The sequence below is a fragment of the Orcinus orca genome, chromosome 8 (genome assembly GCF_937001465.1).
Source record: "Orcinus orca chromosome 8, mOrcOrc1.1, whole genome shotgun sequence".
NCBI classification, from domain to species: Eukaryota; Metazoa; Chordata; class Mammalia; order Artiodactyla; family Delphinidae; genus Orcinus; species Orcinus orca.
The window spans coordinates 10,312,941-10,331,102 of record NC_064566.1 but is presented as its reverse complement, the minus strand read 5'-3'; the positions used below and the strand labels follow the sequence as shown (position 1 = coordinate 10,331,102).

General features: G+C 50.4%; 1 protein-coding gene across 14 annotated transcripts in view; it reads left to right on the top strand.

The window, feature by feature from the left end:
* The window catches only part of CD6 (CD6 molecule), a 41,223-nt gene that overhangs the window by 11,950 nt on the left and 11,111 nt on the right, over positions 1-18,162 (top strand). For all 14 annotated transcript variants that reach the window (XM_049713130.1, XM_033413776.2, XM_012538717.3 and 11 more), the window contains exons 2-3: positions 16,224-16,292; positions 17,235-17,585. In XM_049713130.1, coding sequence (XP_049569087.1) covers positions 16,224-16,292; positions 17,235-17,585 — 420 coding nt within the window. The remainder of the gene's footprint in view (positions 1-16,223; positions 16,293-17,234; positions 17,586-18,162) is intronic.

Sequence of the window (18,162 nt, the reverse complement as noted above, 5' to 3'; positions counted from 1 at the left end):
AGTGGGGACAGCGGGGTCTGTGTTGTGAGGGAGGGAAGCAAAGTCTTCTTGGCAACCTCACATCAGGGGCTGCCGGAGGAGGGCAAAGGGGACAGGGACTCACCCAAGGTCACAGCAGTGGCTGGTCTCAGTTCCACCATCTCTCCTTGTCACTCCCACCTGGTTCCAGCTGAAAATTCAGACACGATGTAAACATTAGTCATCCTTATTGTAAGAATGTTATAACAACCACATTAAAAGAGATCTCACCCAGCACGCACACAGTGAGGCCTTTCGTTCCTGAGGGAGGGAGTGTGTAGGTCTCTGTGGCGTCGTGGGCGTTTAGTCGCATCAGCGCGGAGGTGGGTGTGCGGAAGGGCCCCGTGTTGGTTCTGATGAATATCTGTCAGAATGGCTGTGAGAACGTGGATTCTGGGGTCTCGGAGACCAGCATGGGATCCCAGGCCGCACCACCTTCTCTGTGACTTTGGGCAAGTTTCCAAACCTCTCTGAGGGGAAATGGGTACCACCGGAACGTCAGCTCCCCAATTCTCGCTCTCTAGATAGACTCTAAAGCCGTCCCTGAAGGTCCTTAGAGACCATTTTTCATCACCTGCATCTGTGGGGGCTGGCTCGGTTCCAGCCACATCCATGTAGCCATGAAACTGAGTCCCACAAAGCACTTGTGGAATTTTTGACTCTGGCGATCTGGAAGTGGAGGGCACAGCCATCCGTCCTGCGGTTCCCCCCCTGCCCCCCGCCTCTCCCAAGACTCCCCAGAAGCAGCTGTGGGCTTTTGCCAGCTCTTGCCTCCCAGAGGTGACCTTTGTTGCAGGTACGTGCGTGACTTAGTTTCCTAGGGCTGCAAAGTACTACAAACGGGTGCATGAACAACAGAAGTGTATTGTCTCACAATTCTGGAGGCTGAAAATTCAAGATCAAGGTGTCAGCAGGGTGGGTTCCTTCTGAGGCTGTGAGGAAGCATCTGTTCCACGCCTCTCTCCTAGCTTCTGGTGGTTTGCTGACAATCTTTGGCATTTCTTGGCATCTAGAAACAAATCCCCACCTCTGCCCTCCTATGTGCCTACGTCTGCCTCCAAATTTCCCCTTTTTATGAGGACACCAGTCATACTGGATTAGAGCCCACACACTAGTGACCTTATTTTAACTCTGTGCAGACCCAATCTCCAAACAAGCTTGCATTCTGAGGTACTGGGAGGTATGGACTCCAACATATCTGTTTTGCTGGGACACGATTCAGCCCATAGCAGTGCATGCATGTGTGTGCGTGTGTGTACATGACTCAGGAGTGGAATTTCTGGGTCACGACTATGGAAATGCTTTCTAGAGTGGCTGTGACAGTTTTGTTCCACCCCGCCCCCCTCCAGCAATGTACAGAGTCCCTACTGATCCCCATTCTCAGCAACACTCCATATTACCACCTTCTTAATTGTCGACAATCCAGGGCCTGTGAAACAGTCTCTCCCTGTGGCCTGACATTGCTTTCCTCTGCGGCTGTGTGGCTGGGTTTTTCATATGTTCAAGGGTCCTGTGTGTTTCTTCTTCTGTGAAGGGCCTCTTCCTGCCTTTTGCCCATTACTCTATTGCTTGCCTTTTCCTCACTGGTTAATGGATGAAGATTCTTTTCTGAGGAGGGTTTCCACTGGGGAAGGTGAGGAAAGAAGAAGATAAAGGGGGAGGTTAGGTCATCATTTCTGGCCTTAAATTTCGACAACTCATCCACACAGCTGCTCCTTCAAGGGAAAGACAGGAAACCATTTCAGGCCCTGAGTCTCTTTCTGGAATCTCCGGGGCCAGGTTCAAATCAGAATCTAGAATGTTAGAATTTTAGAGAGGTGACATGTTTATGTGATGTAATGTCTCAGCAGGGGCCTGAGCAGCCTCTGTAACCAAATACCTTAACATTTCTGCAACAAAATATATGATTTTTCACACCACGTAGAATAAATAAAGACCATGGACAAACCAGCATCTTTTCAGGTCAGGAAGGCCACCCACAGAGTTATGAAAATTCCAGGGGTATCTGGGGCTTCAGAATTGCATTAAAGATTGTGCAAGCGTGTTGCCAAATAGCTATTGAGAGTCAGGCCCCATCACGATCATTTTCTCTTTTAATCTCCCAATAGCCCCAGGAGGTGGCTATGAACATCACCGCTTAGGTTGGCAAAGATCACTGATGATACTAGAGTTTAGGAAAAAGAGTGCATATATGTATATGTAAAACTGATTCACTTTGCTGTGCACCTGAAACTAACACAACATTGTAAATCAACTATATGCCAATAAAAATTTTTTAAAAAAGAAAAGAAATCCAGATCCTGGTATTAAGAGGAAGAGATGGGATTCGAACTCACATCTGTCTGACTCCAAAGCCCACCTGCTTCCAACTCTGCCGTGCTGCCCCCAACCCTATGGAGGTGGCTTCTTGACCTCTCTGCTCCCCAGGACTCTGGAGTTTAGAAGCAGAGTCACCAGCCAGAGGAGTGGATTGGGAGGGCGGGATGCGGCGGGGAGTGAGTAGGTGGGAGGTCTATTGGCTGAGCCAGACCCTCACCCCAAAGCAGTGGGTGCTGGTTGCCAGAGCTAGAATGCCCGCCTCAAACCTCTGCAAAGCTTCCCAAGGGCCCATCGTACTTTGGCATTGACCAAACATTCAGCTGGCTCTCTCCTTGCCCCAGTTTAAAGGCCTCTTTAGACACTGGAGGGGGAGACACTGATCAGAGATCTTACCTGTTGCTGGGGTTCAGGGACTGAGAAAGCAACAGTGTCTTCCCAACATTTAAGTCAGAGCTCGAGCACCTTTGCAAGGAAGGATAGGGAAGCCCTGTGGTGTCAGACCACTGGTGGCGAGAAAGGGTGGCATGGAGAGGGGTAGGTCACTGCCCCACATGATCTCTCCTCTGAGCCCGCTCACCCCCTGGAAAGGTACAAGTTAGATCTCCCAGGTTGTTTGGCAAAGGCTTGGATATTTCCTGCTCTCCATCATGTTCTCATCCTTGAGAACTCCTACACATCCTCTAAGGCCCCTCCCAATTGTCAGAATGATTCCCTCTCACCTCTCCTCTTCCCAGAGCACTTTATCCTGACCCCTGGGGTAGCACTTCTACCTGATCATAATCAACTCTGAGTATATCTTCGTCCTCTGCCATGGCTTGGGACCAGGCACAGAGCCTGGCCAAGAATGAGGAACAGATGAATGAATGAAGGAAGGAAGGAGTGACTAAGGGCTAAGATGGGCAGAAACGTGAAAGATTTTGAGCCACTTCAGAAGTGCCCTAGACGTGACTTATGGAGGGGAGTGTGGGCTGACCATGTCTCCAGAGAGCCAAGAAGTGGGCTTGAATTTAGAGAGACCGGAAGTTGAATTCTGGTTCCACATCTTAGTAACTGTGGCCTTGGGCAAGTCGCTCAAGTTTCTTACCTGGAAAACTGAGACTTCAGTGGGCCCAACGGAGAGTCATAGGAGAGTGCGTGCTGTATGTAAAGCCGGGACACACAGATGCTACCTCTTCCCACGGAACCCAAATTTATTTCCTGAACTTGAACTCATGGGCCTGGTTGGCCTTGTGGCCGTTGGCTACTGCCGGCCTTTAGCTGCTAATGACACAAGGTGGCCGTGGAGATTCAGGCTGAACATCCCCCGTGCCTCCCCAGTTTCCCCTTTGAATCTGGATTTGGGCCTGGATTTGTTTAGAGAGAGGAGGTGGGTAATGAGAGGGGAGGGGCCCCTTGGAGCTGATGGGCACAGCTGCTGAGCCAGGGTTGGTCCCTACATCCCAGGAGACATTCTGGTCCCAGCCTGCTTGGGAAGGGCTGTGTTTCCTTCCCAGGAAGGATGATGATGACTTCCAACAGCTGCTAGATACCTGATATTAAGGGGGCCCTTCTCCGAAGGGGGCTTTCGGCCACCTCAGGAAGGTGTCAGCATCACCCCTGAGAGCTGGGGGGATTTTCACCCCTTGCCCACACTCAGGCTTCCTTCACCCAGAAACTGCTGCTGCAGCAGCTCTCGGAGACTTCGAACCAGAGCCACTCCTGAGAGCCGGTGGGTGGGGACGGGCCCCCTGGAAAATCCTGCATGGCCGAGCAGAATTTCAGCTTCCACTGAAACCCGGAAAAACCCAGCCCTGCCCTTCGTACAGAGGCCAAACTCTGGGGGATTTTATTCTTGAATTTCACATACTTGAGTTTCTAGCTTAACACAGCAGGACCTGTCCTGCCTCTGGGCCTTTGCATGTGCTGTACCCCCTACCCAAAATGCCCCTCTGCCTTCTCTCACTTGTAGAAGCCGCCTGACACAGTGGAAAGAGTGAATCTGGGGAACATGCTTGGATTTGAATTCTGGCTTTTTCACCACCAAGCTCTGTGACCTTGGAGTAGTAACAATTTCTCTGAGCCTCTTTGTCAGTTAAATGGGTTTCATGATAGCACTTCCTCACAGGGTCATCATGATGCTTCTGAATGACGTCTATAAAGCTCTCTGTTCAATAAATCTGGATCCGCTCCCTCTGCCCCAGTGAAATGTTCCTAGACCCCAAGCCCTGGCCCAAAGGTCACCTCTCTTGCAGTAACTTCCTGAACAGGTGTAATCAAGGCAGCCCAGGAAATCCTTTGTCTGGGTGCAAATCCTTCTTTGCCTTTATTTATTTATTTATTGGCTGCATCCGGTCTTAGTCGCGGCACGCGGGATCTTTCGTTGCGACGCGTGGGCTTCTCTCTAGTTGTGACGCAAAGACTTCTCTCTAGTTGTGGCAAGCGGGCTCCAGAGCACGTGGGCTCTGTAGTTGTGGCACTCGGGGTCTCTAGTTGTGACGCGCAAGCTTCATTGCCCCGTGGCATATGGGATCTTAGTTCTCCGAGCAGGGATCGAACCTGCGTCCCCTGCATTGCAAGACGGATTCTCTACCACTGAACCACCAGGGAAGTTCCCCTGCTTTGCCTCTTATGAGCCCTGTTGTTCTGGAAAGTTCCTCCACACCTCTTGGGCCCTATATTTCCCCATTTGTAAAGTGGGGATAATAATACCTTCCTCTGAGCATCATGATGGAGATGAAAGAATTTAAAGCTATTAAAAACCCATGTAAGCACACAAGACTCCTTGGCAGGGGGCATTGATATGATTCAAGCAATTTACAAAGGCTTTTTCACATATGTTGTCATTTAAAAAAACTGTTGTTTTCATTTTCAACACTAAAATTATATATAATGTAAATAGTACAGAATTTAGCAACTACAGGAAAACAAAGAAAGAAATTTACCTGTAATGGTAACTGTTGTTACCACCCTGTTATAGAATCTTCCAGACATTTTGTTAGAGAGAAATATTGAAAAACACACAGAAGTACAGAGAGTGTTTCAACAACTCCTAGGCATCCCCACCACCCAGATTTAAGAAATGTTTACATTTTCACATATTTGCTCAGATCTATTTTAATAAGAAAACAAACCATACAGATGCTGCTGAAATATTTCCTTATCCCTCCCTCCCCAGAGCACTCACGCTCCAAGGTGCGGTGTACCCTTCTTTTCCGTGTTTTTGTACTTTTATTACATAAAAATATATCAATACCCAATAGATAGTACATGTGCCGTATTTTCTATAAACGGTATCATATTGGATGCATTGTTCTACAGCTCACTCCTCCTGCTCAATATATGTTTCAAAGATCTATCCAAGTGGCTAGATATTGTTTATAATCCTTTACTGCCTATTACTCATATGCACACACACATCTATCACATATATTCATTTGTGCTTGCTGATTCTGCAGGATCCTCTTCGCTACTTACTGCGGCCAGGTATTGGATTTTTGTGTGATCTTGTTTCGGTCCTGTGAGGTTTTTATACCTGTGAGGTGAGGGAGGCAAGTTGTCCATATGAAGAGATTTGCCCAAGGTTTCCATAGTAAGGAAGAAGCTGGTTTTCAAACCCAGGCTTGTTCAGTTCCAATCCCATGCTCTTTCTGCTGCCCAAGACCTGGTAGACGGTTCTACGCAATCCTCATTCTAGGGCCCCATCCAAGACCTACTGAATCGGAATTCTAGAGGAGGAACCCGGATGTCCATTTCCTGCACGCAGTGGTCTGAACCCTTACGGGGAGATCAAGAAGATGGGGCTTGTAAAAGGCCAGTGTCTCTGGCCTGCTGGGCTCACTTGGAGAAACTCAATCATGAGTTGCTCATGATTCTCTATGCTTGGTGGTATCCCATCTTACCATCTGGTAGCTGCAAAGAAGGTAGAGTCTGGCATGGGAACCTGAGCAAGCCTTGGGGCCAGGTCCACAGGAGCCTTTGCTTTTAGAGGAACTCCTGTTACCATGGCAACTGCAGTCCACATCTCATCTCTAGGAATGCTGGATGCCGTGTTTGTAGGGCCAAGGAAGGGAATAGCGAGTTGTGAGTGTGAGGCAGCTCTGCTAAGCTTCCTAAGAAAGACAGGGAGGCAAGAGGAAAGAAGGTAGCTTTGGGGGAACTGGAATTGTCCCTTTGCAGAGAAAACTGAGGCACCCTCAGAGCCATCTTTATGCCTGGGATGAATGAATAGATAGATAGAGCTGCCCTCCTATGTCCATTGGGGATTGAACAGGAGAGAGCAGGGTGGGGGGACATAATGGCAGCGGCCATGTACCACGTCCTAAGCATGTTACATATGTTATCCATGCACCCCCTCAAAGCGATCCAATGTGGCTTATGTATTATGCCCAGTGCCAGGTTAAAACTGAAGTCTAGCAGGGCTCAGTGACTTTCCCAAGGTCACACAGCTAGTGATCGACAGAGATGGGTTCGGATCACTATTCTGTCTGTCCCCAAAGTCTCTGTTCTAAATCATGAAAAGAGAATTTCCTGTTTGTTTCCAGTTTGGCTATCACAGATAAGTTTACTATGAACATGTACATAAAATTCTTTATACGAATATATGGTTTCTTGTTCTAAATGAATGACTGTACCCATTTGTATTCCCATCAAAAGTATGGGAGCAGTCCATTCCCCCTGTATTCCTCACCGATTCTTGGTTGGTATGATCAGTACTTTGAATATTACCTGTTTTAAAAGTGTGGAGATAGGGCTTCCCTGGTGGTGCAGTGGTTGAGAGTCCGCCTGCCGATGCAGGGGACACGGGTTCGTGCCCCGGTCCGGGAGGATCCCACATGCCACGGAGTGGCTGGGCCCGTGAGCCATGGCCGCTGAGCCTGCGCGTCCCGAGCCTGTGCTCCACGACGGGAGAGGTCACAGCAGTGAGAGGCCCGCGTACCACAAAAAAACAAAGAAACAAAAAAAAGTGTGGAGATGTATCTCACTATGGTTTGATTGCATTTCCCTAATGATTCATGATGTTGAACATTTTTGTGTTCATTTGCCAGGTGTATGTCTTCTTTGATTAAATGTCTGTTCTTTTATTAGTAACTGAAGACAATTAAAAAAACTTGAAAATAAAAAAAATTTCCCAAGAGTGGCAACTGCAAAGCTGATGCATTGAAAGGCTGTGGACTCTCCTACTCCCACGATCATCTCATTTACGCTTACTTCCCTAATACGTACTCCAGGCCCCAGCACGTGGTACAAGTTCAGCAAGTGTTAATGGAATTGAATGCAGAACAGCAATAGACTCTTTTCTCAGCTTTCCGGAAAACGTGGCTCACACGCCCTCACTTTCCTGAGCATGAGAGTAGGAAGGGGAGTTCCAGAATCAGATCATACCCCAAAGCCGGTGGTGTACCCTGATTTCATCTTTGAGTTTCCTCTCACTGCAGATTACGAACGGTTGTCTTTTACCTCCCCTGGGTTTGGTGATGGAAAGGAGGGGAATTCAATCTGGCATGTAGGGAGGATGTCATGCAGGTGAGCATCCTCTGTTATATAACATGGTGACAAATACAAGCTAAAAAGTCTGGATTTCTCTGACCTGCGTGACTGAGGACCTTTGGGGCTGGGACTCTTGAAGCTTTTGTCATCACTTTTCTCTGTCAATCACGTGCTGCTTTAGCTTGGGCAAAATACCATAGACTGGGTGGTTTAAATGTTTGTGGCTTAAACAACAAACATTAGTTTCTCACGTTTCTGGAGGCTAAGAAGTCCAAGATCAAGGTGCCAGCAGATTCTGTGTCTGGTAAGGGCTCTCTTCCTGGTCTGCAGACAGCCGCCTTCTTGCTGTATCCTCACACAATAGAGAGATCTTATGTCTCTTGCTTTTTTTTTTTTTTTCCATCATGAGGGCTCCACCTTCATAACCTCATCTATCCCAAATTCTCTCTCAAAGCCTCCACTTCCTAACGCCATCACAGTGGGGATTAGGGCTTCGAATATGAATTTATTCATATATGAATAAAATATGAAGTTTTAGGAAGACATACACATTCAGTCCATAGCCTGTGCATTGAGTTTTCCTTGTGTCCCTAAGCCCTTCCTAGGTATGATGAGAGAGAATGAAAACAAACAAATAAAAATCCTGTAAAATAAGTTAAGTAAGCCTAAGATACCAAGTTGCTGACTTTCTCTTGGGTTCCCAGGGGGGAGAAGTCAGCCCAACCTTCCTGGGTTTTGAAAGTCCCCAGTGGGTACAGCCTGGTCTAGTCACATAGCATTGATGCCAGTCACCTCTGGAAGCGAGGACCACACTGTCCCACCAAGCCCCCAGGATAGCTTCAGTCTCTGCGACAAAATAAACTCAACCTAACCTCTCCAAGTCCCTTCAAAGACAGGACACAGCTATTCCCTCTGAATCAAGTCATAAGTTATTTTTGCTAGCGCACTGCTTCTTTCCAATTTTAACGGAATTATAGACTGTCTCTTCTTTCCAGTTTTAACAATTGCTCTCCATCGAGTTTGGGACTGCTTGTACACACTGCTATATTTAAAATAGATAACCAACAAGGACCTACTGTACAGCACAGGGAACTCTGTTCAATACTCTGTAATAACCTAAACGGGAAAAGAATTTGAAAAGGAATAGATATATGTGTACGTATAACTGAATCACTTGGCTGTACACCTGAAACTAACACAACATTGTTAATCAACTATATTCCAATATAAAATAAAAATTAAAAAAAAAGCATTTCAGAGGTTTACTGTTCCACTGAAGATCACTAGCTATCAGTAAATAAAACTAGTATTAAACATAAAAAAAAATTGCCCTCCATCAACAACCTCAAGAGAGTCTTTCAAAGAAAAACATTCACTGTAGTCCCAGCACCTTCCCACTCGGGACTCCTCCTCCTAAACTCCCTGGGGCTATTAGTCCTTGACTCTTCCAAGTAACCGGTTTCTCCTCTGGCCTCAGAATTGAAACAAGCGGGTTCAGGGAGTGCCGGAGCCAGCCTGTGTGGGAGAGTCGGTGGGGAAGTCGTGGAACAGCTCATGGCTGGGCTGCCAGACCTCATCTTGTCCTTGTTGGGGGAATGGCGGGCAGAATGCCATCTCAGGGGCTCCTGACCTAGGGAAGGACAGCTTCCTCATGGCCGCACATCTTTAGAATCAGGGCCCTTTTGGGAATTGGTCCCTGGGGCTTGACTGAGTACTGAGTTGTATCACCCTTGGAGGTGGGCTATCTAAGTTCAGGGCTGGCTGAGTGTGGTAGAGCTGGAAGGAGTTTGGAAGACCACCCAGGCTGTCAGAGCTCCCTGCCCCTCGCCTTTGGCATGGTCAGTCGCTGAACCAGAAACCAGGATGTGGGATTCCAACCCAGTTGGAGTAGAGTGGTTAAGAGTGTGGGTTCTTGAACCATGCAGCCTGGGTTCGAATCCTAGCTTTGCCATTTTCTTGCTGTGTCATCTTGAGCAAATTACTGCTAAACTTTTTTGCACCTTGGTTTCCCCACTTTGTGGACTTGCTGTGAGAATTAAACTGGTTAATTCATCTAAAGTATTTTAAAAAGGCCTCGTATGTGAAAGTACTGAATACATGTCAGCTGTATCGCTGAGCTGTGCTAGGAAGTTGTGGTGGGTACCCGGCATGTCTTGGGGCCTCCCCTTTCTCCATCAGAGCAACGGAAAGAATCAAAAAGTCCTTCCCTTATCTCTCTACATTTCGGACTCAAGATGCCTGAGGTGGGTAACGGCTCCCATCGGTGTGGGGTGGGAATAGAACACTAGTTACCCATCTGGTTGTCTCCCAAATGTCCGTCTGTAAACTGGGAATGGCAATCCAGTGCCCACCCAGTGAATCTCGGGAGTATGGGCCAGTGGATGTTTCTGGACAGCTGCCCTCTTTGAATATCTGGGCCCCAAGCTAGAGCCTGGGAGGCAGGTCCTCCTGGGTTCAACTAGCCTTCGTCATCCTTGCTCAGGACACGAAAGGCTGGTCTGCATGAACACAATTTGTGGTGATCTCCCAGCCAACAGTCCCATGCCACTCCCAAAACTTGTGGGCACTGCAGTCCCTGGGGCCTGGTCCCAATCCTGGAGAGGGGCACACCCCACCCCCGCCCCGGCAGTGCCCTGGAGCAGCGGCCGGGCCAACTTGGGAGACCACTGCACTGGGAGTCTGTGGGCCTTGGGATACACATGGGACTGTGTGTATTCAGAATTCAGTGGGACTAACAGCCACCAAACTGCTCATAAATAAAATACTTAATCACCTGTGGCTGGGGTCACAGAGGAAAAGTCCAGGGTACGATGAGAAGCTAGAACGAGGCATTGAACTTGGGTCCCTCTGGGTCCTGGAAGACCTTCAGAAGCTTAAAGCCAAGGCTGGGGTGGGAGCCCTGGGGAGAGAGAACTGTGTATCCTGCTTCCATCACTGAACCTTGCAACATGGTCTTCCCCTCACATCCTTAAAAACTCTTGGTAAATTTCGTTTTTTGCAAATATTTTTAACATGCTGTGTTTTCCTAACCAATCCTTCGATCCCTTTTAGACAATTCAGTTGTCTCCTTGTCTCCAGTTTTGTTTTTGTTTTTTAACTATTAGAAGCCACGTGGCCGCAGGCTTTTTGTCTAACAAGGCAGCCACTCAGGGCGCCCCGGCTACACCATCTCTCTTAATCCTCATGGCAAGCCCGCAACGTGGGTGCTTGTTGCTCCCGTTTTACAGGAGGGCCACCGAGGCTCAGAGAGGCCAATGATTTGCCTGAGTCACACAGTTAGAAAGGGGTTCAGCTAGCAAAAAGAATCGAGAACTTTCCAATTCCGATGCGTGGACACTAACCGCTGTGTAGTGGTATTCTGGATCGTTTCTTTAGGATAGGTTCCCAGAAGTGGGATTACTGGATCAAAAGGGGCTGGTTTGTTCCTTTTTTTTTTTTTTTGCGGTACGCGGGCCTCTCACTGTTGTGGCCTCTCCCGTTGCGGAGCACAGGCTCCGGACGCGCAGGCTCAGCGGCCATGGCTCACGCGCCCAGCCGCTCCGCGGCATGTGGGATCTTCCCGGACCGGGGCACGAGCCTGTGTTCCCTGCATCGGCAGGCAGACTCTCAACCACTGCGCCACCAGGGAAGCCCTCCTTTTTGTTTTTAAGGCTGTTGACACACGTGCTCACAAACGCTTTGCACTGATATTAAGGAGAGAAAGGTGAGCTTCTGGCCAGTGCTGCCTGCCCCGCTCCCCTCACTGGCTCTTGTTGTGGGTTCCTCCCCCCTAGTTCTGTAGCCCTGCTCCACCGTGCCTTCCCCTCTATAAGCATCTCTGCATCCATCGTCCACTGGGTGAGCATTTACTGTGCGCCTACGTGTTCCTCGGCACATCTGATGGAGCCAGGGCCGAGGGTGCCCTCAGCGGTAGCAGCTGTTTATCTCACTCCCATATGGGTGTGTGGCCAGGTTGGCATTCCACAGCCCCTACAGGGACCTGAAACTCTCCGTGCCAGCCTTGCTCTGACGCTGGGCTGGCCAGCTGGGGCCTTGGCCGGGAGAACACCCCCCTTTCCTTCGGTGTCTGTGCCTCCTCCCTCCCTGTGTCTCTCACCTTCCAAAAGCTACGGGGAAATCCCATGGGCCTGGGTGACCCAGGAAGGGGACAAGTGGCCCATTTTCTCCGGTTCCTGGCAAGGTGGCTCTGCAGTGCTTTCATTTTCCCCATGCTCTGGTCTCCTTCACTTCATCCTCCCCTGGCATCTTCCTCTTGCTGCCCTAGCCAACATCCTGCCCCACTCTGCTTGGGACCAGCCTAAAAAAGCTGCCACCTTCCTTGGGGGTGCTGGGTAGCTCTCCCAACTTCTTTCGCCTCCCAGTCAGCAACCTCCCCTCCGTCCCTTATCCCTCTTGGTCCATAACTTTCCAGAACGTGAGACTCAACCCAAGATGGTTTTCTGGGCACACAGGAGAATTTCAAGTGGTAAATGAACTGAGCATTAAATAACACTGAACAAAGTGGTAAAAAAGGTATTTAGGGCTTCCCTGGTGGCGCAGTGGTTGAGAGTCCGCCTGCCGATGCAGGGGACGCGGGCTCGTGCCCCGGTCCGGGAAGATCCCACATGCCGCGGAGCGGCTGGGCGCGTGAGCCATGGCCACTGGGCCTGCGTGTCCGGAGCTTGTGCTCCGCAACGAGAGAGGCCACAGCAGTGAGAGACCCGTGTACCGCAAAAAAAAAAGGTATTTAATTATTTTATTTTCAATGCTCTGTCATCCTCAGAGATCATCTGATCTCCTCAAAGAGTCTCTATTTGATGATGACATGTCTTTCAACATTTCTAACTTGGCTTTATTTCTAGTATACTTATTTTTACAATTCCCTTGTATTTTAGGCAAGCAATACAAAAAGCCCATTTATCTTGTTATCTTTTCTAGTTTTTCTGCATATCTACCTCTGTACCTAATCTTATATAGATGGAATCTATATAAAATTATGTATAATCATCTGTATATGTGATTTTTCTTAGTACAGCCTTTCATCTTTCTCTTTCACCACTTGTTTCTTCTCTCTCTCCCGCCTCTCTTCTCCCAGGGGCATGACTCACCCCAGGACCAGCAACATAATTTGCAGGGCCCAGTGCAGTACGGAAATTCAGGACCCTCTGTTCCAAAATTATTAAGAATTTCAAGATGGAGACGGCAGAGCATTAAACCAAGTCCAGGACACTTAAGTGCAGGTCACACGGCCACGGAGCTGGCCCTGCTCTGTCCTTCCCTTGAAGCCCTCCTTTTTTTGGGGGGTGTTGCCTTTTTTTGGCTTGCAGGATATTTGTTCCCCGACCAGGGATTGAACCCGCCCCCTTGGCACTGAAAGCACAAAGTCCTACCCGGACTGCCGGGGAATTCCCACCCGCCTTTCTCATTTACCCATTTTCATAACTTGGTCTGTGTTCTTGCATACTTTCCTCCATGTTCACATAGTGATACCAGTTCGTAAGTGTGGTTTTTTGGCCATTGTTTTGCAAAACTTGTATCATATTATTTTTTCTTCTTTGTATCTTGCTTCCTTACTCAACAGAGCGTGGAAATCCCTCCAACTGGTATAAGCCTATTTCATTCTGCATAAAGGCTGCATAAGATGCCATGCTGTAAATAGACCATATTTATTCTGCAACTTTCCCAGCAGATGGGCATTCACTCTTTCCAATTGTTTGCTGTTCAGAAAACTGCAATGTATACTTTTACGTTTGGGCATCTTTGTGTGGTAAAGCAAATTCACAGGACAGGGTAAAGGCTCCTTTTCAAATAACTTTGTTGCAGCAAACACGAGAATTAAATTTATAGAGAAGTCTGAAGCACAGGGCCAGGCAAAGGCAGTAACAGGGTCTGGGAAGTGCAGATCCTGCGCCGGGTTCTCTGTGAACCCAGGCCCGGATGGAAGGAGGCTGAGAGGTAACTTCTGTTCCTGCGCACAGAAGTCAAAACACAAAAGCCAGTCTCCCTTGTTGGGATAGGGGACAGGAAAATGCCTGTGACACAGGAAACAAACCCTTGAGCATATCTGGTATCAATGAACTGCCTCAGCAATGGCTGTCCTTGGAACTGGCGGCCCCTGCTCACTCTTTCATTCATTCAGTCAATCAGCAAACACTGTGTTGGGCACTCTGGGGGTATGGGGCTGACCCGGCCTTTGGCCCTGCCCTCCAGGGTTTTCTGATCTAGCAGAAAACATGTGTGCCTTTATGCATGAGAAATAGTTTCTCAGACCAGAGATAGGTATACAGAGGCATGTAGAGACCCCCCACAGACACATAGGCAGTCACAACAACACACACACTCGCATATACACGCAGAGACATACACATACACACTCTCACAACCACATACACACACACCCCCCACAATCACACACGCACGCACCACAGCCAGCATCCCAGTCCCTCCATTCCCCTCCCCACCCCAGCACATGCAGAAATAATAACAACTGCACAGCAGCACCGGGACCATCGCTGGGGGAACCGGGATTCTGAAATCCTGACCTGGGAGCATTTGAATCCTCTATGACATTAGCTGCAGAGTTTGTGCTCTGAATTCTGAGTCATTTCCCATTCAGGCGGTCAGGCTGGGCGGCCAACCAGGGAGTTGGTGAGGACAGGCAATTAAAGGCTTGATTACTTCTGTCTGAGTGATGGAGTAGCCCAGCTGGATGCTTGTAGGAGAGCTGTGTCTGCAGGTGTGTGTGTGTGTGTGTGTGTGTGTACGCTCGTCTAGGTGTGAGTCCATGGAATATTCTCAGGTGAGGCTGGGAATGATTAGCAGTCATGCCTGAATCTTCAGCCCCTGCAGCAGTCAGGCCAGGTCAGGCTAGGCTGTGATAATAAGTGCATCTCAAAATCTTCAAGGCTTAACACTAGAAAGGCTCACCTCTTGCACAAAACTCAGGGTGGGTCAATGTCCCCGTCCACCTCGTCTTTGCATCGGGAGCCCAGGCCTCTAATTTGGCCACAACAGAGCAGGAAGAGATGGAAGAGGCTCACTGCCTCTTACCTACCTTGGTCCAGCAGTGGGTACACGTCCCTCTGCCTAGACATCAATGGCTCCAACCTAAGGGCAGGAGAACCCAGAAGTGTAGAGGAGCTCCTTTATGAGCACTACAGTCCTAGCCACATCCCTCCTTTCATGTTTCTGCCAACCGAAATATCCCTGCCCGGCATGGATCCAATTCCTCGGAGACAGTTCAAATCCTGGCTTGCTAGCTTGCTAGCTGGGCACTTGCTAGCCGGGTGGCTTCAGGCCATGTAGCAGCCAGGGTCCCAACAGGAAACAGGTGGCACGCTCAAAATAGGAGTTTGAAGGGGTCTCAGTTAGAAAAGGACTATTTAGAAAGGCTAATGCAGTAACCAGGAGCTCGGAGCAGCTGAGCTGCCATCACCCTGAGCAGACAAGAGCACAGAGTGGTCATTGAGACCCGGAAGGAGAAAGTCAAGGAGAAGTGACCCCGTGGAGAGGACCAATGACCTTCAGATGAGGGACACAACCTGCCCAAGGGATCCCACCGGGAGGGAACCAGGAGGATAAACACCACGACTTCACTCTCTTCCTTCCCTCCTCTCTCTGCTGGGACTCCCCATTGGCTGAGCCCAAGTGCCCTGGAAGATGCTGATTTAGTTGAAACAGGTCAGCCTCCCAGGGCAAAGCGGACAGAGGCTCTGGAGGGACAAATGGACACAATCCGGCACAGTCAATTGATTTCTATTCTCTGGGCCTCCCTTTCCTAATTTCTAAAAAGTGGATGCTAATACCTACCTCACTGTGTTGTTGAAGGAAAATGGAATAACATATGCAAAGACCTTGGCGTATAATCGGTCCTCAGCAAATGTTAGCTTCTTAGTGTCTGAAAGTACTTCATAGTCCAATGGTTCCCAGCTCAGGACGCTCCAATTACCCTCAAGTCTGGTATGAATTTCTCAGACAAATTTTCCAAACCGAAAATGTTTTTCCTGATAATAACTCCCATTTTTTAACTTCTTCTGTATGTGAAGTGTTTTACAGGTATTGCCTCCTTTTAGACTCACTAAACTTCTGTAAGTGTTATTGCCAACAAATTGGGACTCTGGCCGAGAGCAGTTAGTAAGCCCTCCACGGTCACTCAGCCAGTAAGTGGGTCTGGCCCCAAAGCCACAGCTGTTCCTCTCTGCTCTCCTCTGATTTCTGAGGGTGCGTGCACGATTAGTAGATGAAGGGCAGGATGCTGCAACTCCAAAGCTTGAGAATTTCCCTACCCCGGAAGGAGGTAAGTGCACCCAAGGTCGAGGACCCTGTCCTCCCAGAGGCCCCATGTAGCCACAGAAGGATCCGGAAAGTGCCCCCTACCCTTCAAGGCACCTGTGTGCCCTCCAGGCCTGAGCTCACTCACGGCTGTTGCTGGTTAATTTCAGGTCACCCAAGTCCAGCCCCATCTGGCCAGCCCAACACCACCAGTGAAGAGAGCCAGCTCTTGCAGCCAGGTGAGGAAACAATCTTGCGGGGCTCACAGTCAGCTTTCTGAGACCAAGTAGGTGGTCTGTGGGGGGTGATGGGAAAGGGAAATGGGTTTTTATGGTACCAGGGAGGCTGCCTGACTTCAGACAACACTTCTCCTTCCTGACCCAATGCCTGAAGCTCCACCACTAGATTCACTTTGAGATCCTAGAGCTGCTGTCTTTGGGAGGCCACTGATGAAAGGTCATGCACATGTGGGCAAGGTATTCAGCGGGCATTTAAAGGGGATTTGTTGAGAACAAGCTAAAGGACACTTGGTAGGAGTGGTGGGGTTCCATCAGATGGGTCCTCAATTAATTCAACAGATATTTAAGGACCTACTCTGTGCAAAGTTGTGTGCAACCCTGGGCAAAAACAGGAGGTGATTCCCCCAGGAGGGGCTCTGGGTAAGGGGGGACCACCATCCACTGAGGCCGCCCACCTTCAACCCCATCACCAACCCCATGTCCATCCTCCAAGGTTCCGGTGTCACAATGGCAGCCTCCATGGTTGTACCCTCAGAATAGCGGAGGGGCCTGGGAGGGGCAGCATGGCACCCACAGTAGCGGGGGAGAGGGCCTCTCAACCCAGAACCCTGCCCTCCTTTCACACAAGGGTGACTCTGGAGACAGAGGCAAGAAAGAAGTGTCTGTGGGGACTGGACACCCCAGGGCTAACCCATCCTAACCTCCAGTCACCTTCGGAGCTACCTTCTCCTGTCTCTAAGGAGGACCAAAGGGTCAGGCGATGAGGCAGCCCAGCCCCATTTTGCAGACTGGAAGGCTGAGGCTCAGAGCGGGTAGGGTATGGTCCAAGGTCACGCAGCAGATCAGTGGTGGGACCCTTGGCAGCTGTCCGCCTCCACCTCCATCCCTGAGGTCGGCAGAACCCGAATCAGCCGAGGCTCAGCTAGGGTCTGGCCCTTCCAGGGGAGCGACTCCAGGTCCGCCTGGTGAATGGGAGCAGCCGCTGCAACGGGACGGCGGAGGTCTGGTTCCGGCAGTCCTGGGAGCCCGCGTGCGGGGCACTCTGGGACCTCCGCGCCTCCGAGGCTGTGTGCCGCTCGCTGGGCTGCGGCCGGGCGGAGCCGCTGGAACAGCCCGTCCCGCCGACCCCGGCGCTGCCGACTGGTGCAGCCGCGGGAAACGCCAGCTGGGCCCCGAATACCACGTGGGCCCTAGCGCCCACCGTCCAGTGCAGCGGCCCCGAATGGCAGCTCTGCAAGGTGGTGGAGCACGCGTGCAGCAGCGACGAGAGGCCGGTCCAGGTCACCTGTGCAGGTACGAGCGGACCAACCCGCTCCCGCCGCCGGCCTCCTCCCTGTCCTACCTCCCAGTCCTTCGGCCACTGCCCCGCATCCTGTCCCCAGCCCTGGCCACTGGACCCAAGTCTCGCCCTCCGTACTTCTACCCAGACCCACCACCGACGCGAATACAATTGGTTCCCTCACCGGAGGGCTGCAGCGCCTCTGCCCCCTGGTACAGAAATATGCCAGGTTCCCAGGATCTCTTAGCGCTGCCGCTCCCCAGCCCCGAGACCTGCTCTTCAGGCTCCGCCCACCCGGTCTCTTGCCCCACCCACTAGTCTGCCGCTCAGCCTACCCCGCCCGCAGCCCTGAGCCGATTCCTCAGCACCGCCCACCAGGTTACTAGCCCCTCCCAAAAGGCTCCCAGCCCCTCCCACTAGGTATCCAGCACCGCCCCTGGGTCCCCAGCCTTGACCAGTTCCCCACCTCCGCCCCACCCCAGGTCCCCAGCCCAGACAGGCCGTGTTCCCCAGTCTTGCCCACTGGGTTACCCGCCCCTCTTTCTCTCACTGGGTCCACAGCCCCAGGCACAGCTCTCCTGCCCAACAACC